The sequence below is a fragment of the Rhinoraja longicauda genome, chromosome 23 (genome assembly GCF_053455715.1).
Source record: "Rhinoraja longicauda isolate Sanriku21f chromosome 23, sRhiLon1.1, whole genome shotgun sequence".
Lineage (NCBI taxonomy): Eukaryota > Metazoa > Chordata > Chondrichthyes > Rajiformes > Arhynchobatidae > Rhinoraja > Rhinoraja longicauda.
Genome location: NC_135975.1, coordinates 13,432,411 through 13,441,420, shown reverse-complemented (window position 1 = coordinate 13,441,420; position 9,010 = coordinate 13,432,411). Strand labels below are relative to the sequence as shown.

The window sequence follows — 9,010 nt, the reverse complement described above, 5'->3', positions numbered from 1 at the left end:
GCATAGAAGATAAGATGAGACTTGAGGCAAACCAAGGAGGGTGGAAGATAGTGGTAATGAAATCAATTAGTTCTGTATTGGCACAGGAGGCAGCCCCAATGCAGCTGTTGATGTAGCAGAGAAAGAGCTGGGGGATGGTGCCAATGTATGTTTGGAACAAGGACTTTTCAACATAACCAGCAAAAAGGCATGCATAGTTGGGACCCATGTGAGTGCCCATGGCTACACCTTTAACTTTAAGAAAGTGAGAAGAGCCAAACGATAAGTTGTTGAGGGTGAGTGCAAGTTCCTCCATGTGAAGGAGAGTATTAGTAGAGAAGAATTAATTGAGTCTCTGTTTAAGGAAGATCGGGGGGCCTTGAGACCTTCCTGGTGACGGGTGACAGTGAGCGTGTAGAAATTGAAAGTTATTGAAGAATTGAAGGGCCTGTTTAGTGAATCCTTTTTGGCCTGAACAAACATGAAGGTTTTGGCTTAAGCACATGCTAGTATGTAAAGTTGTGCTTAATTTGTGGAGTTTGTTTTAAAAACATGTTTGTGAAGTGGATGATGCCGATGTAGTCATGCTTATGGCCCATCATTGGTTACTCTGAGTGTGTGCAGGTGATCTTTCATTTTAAAACTCTGCAGTCATTGTGCTGATCCTGCTTCCACAATCATGTTTAAATAGAAATGTTGCCTGTAATGACTCAAGATAAACAGTCTAGATGATAAGTGACTGGGAGAATTTAAAAGTTGAGTGTGTGTTCTTGTGCATTTCCAATAGTTACATATGTGTTTGTATGTTCATATTTCAAGTTGGGAAGGCCTATGAAGAAATGATGGTTGCAGATGGCCTGAATATAAATAACATGAGACACAAAATTAGAGACTATTCATTATCAGGAGCATACCGGAAAATCATCATTCATCCTCAGAATGTTACATGGTGAGTATTAAAATCGAACATTGCAAGGACCTTTACAATTGTGATAACAAAATTGAATACAGAGCTGCAAAATGCAAATTTAGGGCAGATGTACAAAATTGAACAGTACGGATAGGTTTTAAAAAGTTCTTCAAAGGAGAAATTAAAGGTAGAGAGACTGAGAGGTTTCGAAAAGGAATTCCTGAACTTACTACAACCTTTGGTGGCATGGCTGCAAGTGATGGAGCAATTAATTGATCAAGAGATCTGATTAAATGCATGCAAGATGGAGGGTGATGCAGGCTTGTGAGTGAGGTAAAACAAAAAGAGGAAAAGGGCCGAGCGCTTGTGCAAGGCGTACAACGGGGGTCAAATAATTGGAACATTTTTGAAAATTTACACAAAATTACCCGTTTCAAGCCTCTTTTAGTGCATTTCAAAGTAAAAACAGATATTACAAAATAATGTGAATATGTCACTGTACACTAATAACATTTTGAATTCGCACATTAATTGATAATCAGCCCAAAAAGGTGGTAATTGGCTTTTCTGCTTTGTTTTATATTTTAACCCTGTCTTAATTAATTTAGTTATATAATCTTGAACTTAAATTTAACATTTACTCATTACAGTTCCAGCACTGATTTTCTGGCACTCTTGGTTCCAGAGCTTTGCTGGTTTATCCAGCAGGCCAAGGAAGTCGACTATGGGGATAGATTTGCTGGCTTCAGCTGGGCAGGTTACAAATTCAACCCACCGATCGGCCGTAGAAGTCCCAATGAGGTCGAGATTGGCTGCCTTGCCCAGCCTATGTGCCACATTTCCGGGGAGAGTTCCAGGGCGCACAGGGGGGATTTCTCGCAGAACCTCTAGCGGCCAAATTGACAAATTGGCTGTGGAAGTCCCGATGAGGTCGAGATTGGCTGCCTTGCCCAGCCTATGTGCCACATTTTCAGGGAGACTTCCAAGGCGCATTCTCGCGGAACCCCTAGCGACCTCTAGCGGAACCCTAGTGTTCATTACAAGTCTATACATTGGGGTTTTTTTGTTTCTTTTTTTCGATACGATTTCTCCGTTTATTTGGCAAAGTGAAAAACGCGGAAACCATGCAAAAAGCGCGGAAAATAGATTTTTTAAATGTGGAAGTCGCGGAAAATTCACATGCCTGGTGATGGAATGGGTGTAAATACTGATGGGGCATGGCTGTTTGGTGCTGTTGAAAATATAATGGTAATGAGGGATGATCGCAGAATGAATTTGAGATGGCATGTAACCATAATAAGTCAGCAAGAAGGGGTAATGGGTGAAAGGAGCTTTATCTGGGTCAGGGCATGGTTAGCAGAGTTCTGGCTAAACTTAAATTTATAGTAGTAATGGGGTGAGGTGGAATGAATGAGTTAACTCTATAAATGGATTACAGTAATCATGATTGAAAATAAGAAACATTGCAGCAAGTTAAATGAGGGAAGGGCTGAGTTGGTAATGCTGAATTGGAAATGGACAGTTGTGGTTATTTAACTGCATAGTTTAGAAACATAGAAAATGGGTGCAGGAGGAGGCCCTTTGAGCCAGCACCGCCATTCATTGTGATCATGGCTGATCATCCACAATCAGTAACCCGTGCCTGCCTTCTCCACATATCTCTTGATTCCGCTAGTCCCTAGAACTCTATCTAACTCTCTTTTAAATTCATCCAGTGAATTGGCCTGCACTACTGCCTTCTGTGGCAGAGAATTCCACAAATTCACAACTCTCTGGGTGAAAAAGTTTGATGCTCATCTAGGATCAGATCTCTTCCAAAGGTTGCAAACAATCTGGGGCAGATTCAGGCAATTGCCAAATATTTGAATGGTATGTGGCTCATTTAGTTTGATACAAACACTGACATTGATGTTCTCAATATAAAATTTGAAGAAATATTTGGTCATCTAGTATATTAGATAAGAATTATTTGAGAGACAATAGGGTAGTCAAGATAGGTCGTTAGTTAGAGCTGGGATTTGCGGTATAGGTTTAGAATCTGATACAATGTTTTTGAAATAACTAGATGCCAAATATGGATCCTTGAGGCATTTCAGAAATAACAGGATCTGAAACGTTAGGCAGCACAGTGCCACAGCGAATAGAGATTAGCTCTCTATTATAACTCGAGTGTAACTCCATTGACAGGTTCAATCCTAGCCTCCAGCGTGGGTTTCCTTCGGGTACTTGTTTCCTCCCACATCTCAAAGACGTGAAGGTTGGTAGGTAAATTTTCTGCTGTAAATTGCTCGCAGCTTCTGGAGAATTGATGTGAACGAGCAGAAAATGAAATAGTTTACAATGAGTAAAAATAGATGCTTGACTTTTGGAGTGGACTTGGTTCCTTTCATGCTCTACAACTCTAAAAGTGATTACAGGTAATTTGTGGCATGCATGGATAGTTAAGAATGAATTCCAGCAAATCCCATATCTATTTAAAGGGTGCTAATGGTGAAACGTTATTGGAGGATGATACACTCAGCCAGGTCAAACGTTGCAACAGATAGCTTGAGAAGGATGAGGAAGAATAGGCACATTGTTACTCTTTGAAACAGCGACCTCCTTAGTTTGGTGTTGATTCTGCCAGTGTTGTTATGCACAACTGCTGGTCATCTTGCACTTCATAAGGAAAAGAAGGTTTCAATATTGTCAGTGTGTATTCTGAAAGTGTACTTTATAAATAAAATTCAAAGTTCTGTCCTAAAACGTTATTGACATAAAGTGTAAGGTGTATTTTCATTAGTTACAGGCTGTCTGGGTTTATAAGAAATGTGTCTTACTAGTTTGCCTTTTGAGACAATTTGGATTTTTTTGTTAAATTGGTCCTTTTTTTATTTGCTATCTCTTCTGAGAGGCTAAATGATGTGGATATGATGCATAAACCTGTACCATTGCTGTACATGGTGGGCTCGGTTCGTTTTTATTACTATTTATGCTAAAACACAAGCTACAAAATGATTTTCCTATTTTCTTGGTGTTAAGTACTTCTTTCTCTTCAGATTACTAACATTTGTGTTTTTGTTGGGAACTTTAAATTCATAGGGAAATTCTAGGGTATGATGATAAGAAAATTCCATTGGTTCAGACTGATGTAGAAAAGCTGGAAGGGTTACCTTTGCCAAAGACTTCCAAAGGTATGGCGAACATTTGCCCTGGAAATGGATCTTGCTAAATTGATAAGAAATTCAATAATGTACAATATCTAATATAATATTACTAAAACTCTCATTGTATATGCGTATATATATATATTGCATTTTAGTACGTTCCCAAAATATAGCCAAAATGGTACACGATAGAGCGACAATTTTAGCACCACCATAATCACCATTGTCCTGCGGTTCAAATGGTTGTTATATTTTAAAAGTTTTTTCCCTTTTTAAACTTTAACATTCTCTTTTCCACCTGCCCTGCCCATCAGCCCTGTTCGACGTCACAATGGGAACCTAACGGGTCCACATGTTCAATGTCACAATGGGAACCCAATGCGTCCGTGCCTGCGCAGTTGGGGCCCGTTGATCTGATAGTTACGTAAGATGGCTGCCGGATCTGCGCATGCGCAGATCAAACGGGTCCACGTCTGCGCAGTTGGGGCCCGTTGATCTAATACTTACGTAAGATGGCCATCCGCATGTGCGCAGTTGGGGGAGGGTTGCCGCTCGGATGGGGGGTGGGACCCACTCAACCCACCCGAGTGACGGGAGTGGCAGCCAATGAGGGGGGGGGGTGAAGAGAGCTCTCCTGCTTCTGCCCACCTGGTGGGGGGGGGGGGTGAGTAACTCCCTCTCCTCCTGCACCCGGCCCCGGGGGTGTTTTAAGGGGGGTTGAGGGGGTATGGAGTGGGTGAGTGTCGTCAGTTGGGAGAGGGTTTCCGGGCCCGCAGGAGAGGTTTGGACGGAGGGTTGCTGGGCCAGCAAGAGAGATTTGGGCCCAACGGGTCCACGCCCGGCTAGTATTCTGTAACACTGAAAGGCAAGGGAATTTTTTCTACTCGTGTCTAATTCATCTCTGCTCATGCCCTTGCAAATTTTATGAGCTATAGTTTGAAAAATGTTGATCTGTGTTGTCAATATGATCCCAGACAAAAAGTAATGTTTGACTGTAAAACATTAAAATTAGGTTTATTCCAATCTTCGTTCAGTAACGAGACTCTTCGAAGTTATTTGATACTGATCACAATAGGTTCTCTAACCGAATCAGTCTGAAGAAGGGTCTCGACCCGAAACGTCACCTATTCCTTCTCTCCCGAGATGCTGCCTGACCTGCTGAGTTACTCCAGCATTTTGTGAATAAAAAGGTACTCTAACCTGTTTTCTTGCCCTAATACCTAAGCATCAAGGCCAGTTTTATATTCCAATGTAGATTGGGATCAAGGCGAGGGTTGTCCTTATGGTGCAACTATAAAATGACAATGTTCATCACAGAAATATTTAATTTAACTAAAATATGTTCATATCCATATCTGTACCAGATGTAAAAATTGGAAAGCAACATTAATAATTCATGATACGAGGAGTTTCGAGTCTGGATATTGTGCAGGGAACAAATCACCATGTATCAATCGACACCACTCAGCCATATAAGGCTGTGGAGGCCAAGTCAGTGGATATTTTTAAGCAAGAGATGGATAGATAGATTCTTGATTAGTGCGGGTGTCAGAGGTTATGGGGCGAAGGCAGGAGAATGGGGTTAGGAGGGAGAGATAGATCAGCCATGATTGAAGAGTGGAGTAGACTTGATGGGCCAAGTGGCCTAATTCTGCTCCTATCACTTATGATCTTATGAGTAAACTTGACACCATTGAAGCAACCCTTTGAATGCCAATCTGCACCATCCTAAACATGCACTTCTTCCACCAATGGAAAAACCTATGTTATATACCATCAGTAAACTGCACTGCAGTAACTCTCAAGGCACCTTCTACCACATTGCCTCATCAATTTAGAAATAGACAAGAAAATAGGAAAGCAACAAGTTCCAAGTTATTCTCTAGTTATCATACCTTTCTGACATGGAAATAAATTGCTGTTCCTTCATTGTTACTGATTTTAAAGTCCTGCATCTTCCTATGTGGTCACTGACAATTTTGGAGAATGCAATGGTTCAAGAAGACAATTCACCATTACCTTTTCAAGGGCAATGAGAGTTGGGTAGTAAATGTTCACTTCCTTGGAAAGAATCAAAAAGTAATCAATGGTTTGGTGTCTTTGAATATTTCTACCAATCTCTATTTCAGTTAATAAATGACTAATGTTTTCTGAGTATTTTTTTAAAGAAATGTAATATTAGTTGTTTGCTATTACAGATGGTAACTTTAAAGCATTGAAAATGGCTTTCTCACTTCCCCCCTCTACATATGCAACCATGGCAATTCGAGAGGTACTCAAAATGGATACGAGCATCAAAAATCAAACTCGGCTGAACACAGTTTGGTTACGATAATCTGATTAATGTACCCATATGGTTTTTTTAACAGCCACTGAAATATTTAGAAACGTTCTACTTTTATTTAGCTTGTTATGTGAATGAACATCTTTTAGAATTGTTTTACTAATGTTGGAAGGTTGATTTTATGTTTCACATGTTTGTAAAAGTTAATGGCTTTAAGCAAAATATAACAACACTGATCAATAAACAAATCTTTAGTATTATAAATTCAGCTTGCTATTGTTTTACAATCTTATTTCCAGTGATAATTTTATTTTCTGTAAAGTATTAATCTTACCAGCTTTGGATATAATTTGTGAAATAAAAAGAACTTCAAGGTATAATATCTGAATTTTTAACCTCAAAGCATATCTGAGAGGAATTTCAGAGTATTCCAGCTGCATGCCATTTGGCCTCATTCAGGTGTTGTCTGCAGCAAACAACTGAGAGTTTGTACAATTGAGACTTGTATGGCCATTTTGTGAATTTTCTTTGTTCTTACCATGAGACAAATCCCAGTCCCCCATAGGCCCCAATCTGTTTTGTGATTTGTGGATTTGCAGGGCAGTGAGAGAGTGCACTGCCAGTATGATTTTGGTTTATGACGAAGATTGGTGATCTTGGCTTTTGCACTTCAGAAATTAATAAACAGGAATTGAGATAGCACACCAACGCCTCTACTTAGCACACCAACACCTCTTCTTCCTTAGAAGGCTTAGGAAGTTTGGCATGTCCCCTACAACTCTCACAAACTTCCACAAATGCACCATAAAAAGCATTTTATCAGGATGCATCACAGCTTGGTTTGGGAACAGCTCCATCCGAGACCACAAGAAATTGCAGCGAATTGTGGACGCAGCCCAGACCATCACACAAACCAGCCTTCCTTTTATTTACTCCATTTATACCTCAACCTGCCTCGGCAAGGCCAGCAGCATTATCAAAGACGAGTTGCACCCTGGCCACTCCCTCATCCCATCATGCAAAAGGTATAAAGTGTGAAAACTCACACCAGATTCAGGGACAGTTTCTTCCCAGCTGTTACCAAGCAACTGAATCATCCTACCACAACCAGAGAGCAGTGTTGATCTACGATCTACCTCTCTGGTGACCCTCGGGCTATCCTTGATCGGACTTTGCTGGTTTTACCTTGCACTAAACTTTATTCTCTTATCAAGTACACTGTAAATGCATCGATTGTAATCATGTATTGTCTTTCTGCTGATTGGTTAGCATGCAACAAAAGCTTTTCGCTGTATGATGGTACACGTGACAATAAACTAAACTAGATTGAAAAGTGTTGGTGTTCGGGAGGATCTGGGTGTTTTTGTAGACAAATCAAAAGTTAATAACCAGGTACAGCAGAATAGGAAAATGAAATAACATATTGACTTTCATGGCAAGAGAAGTTGAGTACAAGTTGAGACAGATGTCTGGCCCCAGTTATACAAGGTCCAGGTGAGATTATACTAGAACATTGTACATTGTATTTGTAATGGAGGGAGTGCAGCGAGGTTCACCAGGTTGACTACTGGGAATTGTGGAAATGTGAAGCTGGGTATTTTGGTTTGTCACATGGAGAGGTTAAGTAAAATAAGTCAGTCCCCTCTTGAATTCAGAAGGATGAGAATGCTAAATATTTTCAACATAATGTCAATTGATGTTCAGATATTTCAAGAATCGAGGAATATGGGATCAGTGCAGGAAAGAGGAAGTAAGATGCATGAACTTATTGAATAGAAGAGTAGGCATAGGAATTAAAAGGTCTACATCAGTTTCTACTTGTGTTTTTACAGTAACAAACTGCAGGAGAAAATAGAATAGTGAAATGTGTGCACATGGTAGATGCAATTCAATGTATGGATATTTTTATCTTTCAGCATCTGAGCTAAATGTACAATCAAGGACTATGACAATGAGCATATGACAATACAGTCGACTTAAAGCCCCCCAAAAAAACCCAGTCTTTTTGTTCCCAATATATATTTCAATTTAATTTCTATGCCATGCTAATTAAGATCATTGTAACACTTGGAGTAACCATTACCAAGTCTAACAGAGTGTGAGGGTGTCATGTTTTGAAAGGAATTTAGGAGAGTATTTATGATTTGAAGTTCAGATGCATAGGCATAACAATCTATCTCCAGAATGTAAAGTTTGAGCACTGAACCTTGGTGGTGATATAAAATTATAACATTGGGCAATGCTGGTCAAAAAAAAAAGAGTGGAAAATAAAATCAGAAAATGTACTTTTCCAGAGAAAAGGCATGTAAATTTTTTTATGTATACCCATCAATCTAATAAGCATTACTTTGGAAAAAAAAAAAGAACAGCTCTCCCAGCTTATTTAAAAATAAATTGTAAAACATTTGTTGCTTTGAAATGGTTAGAAAATAGCGAGCAAAAGGTAAAATGATGTAAGTGAAACCTATACCTCTAACAGCAGGAAAATTAGGCACCTTGAGAAAGAAGAAAAAAATATTTGAAGTGACTTCTCAACAATAAAAGAAAAATAAATAAGCCTTCAATAACTGGCGTGTCCATTTCTTACCACCTGCTAAGAGGTTTAAATTCAACTGACAATGAAATTACCAAAATTTGAGAAAGCATTTAGAATAAATTCATGCTTCTGTGATTCCTTCAAGCCAGGGAAGA

The 9,010-nt window shown here is 39.5% G+C and overlaps 1 protein-coding gene across 1 annotated transcript in view; it reads left to right on the top strand.

The window, feature by feature from the left end:
• Positions 1-7,913, top strand: part of pus7 (pseudouridine synthase 7) — a 37,897-nt gene extending 29,984 nt beyond the window's left edge. Inside the window, 4 exon segments of the mRNA XM_078419413.1 lie at positions 87-244; positions 708-928; positions 3,971-4,062; positions 6,234-7,913. Of these exon segments, the coding sequence (XP_078275539.1) occupies positions 87-244; positions 708-928; positions 3,971-4,062; positions 6,234-6,370 (608 nt within the window). The 3' untranslated portion in view covers positions 6,371-7,913.
• The last annotated feature ends 1,097 nt before the right edge of the window (positions 7,914-9,010 follow it).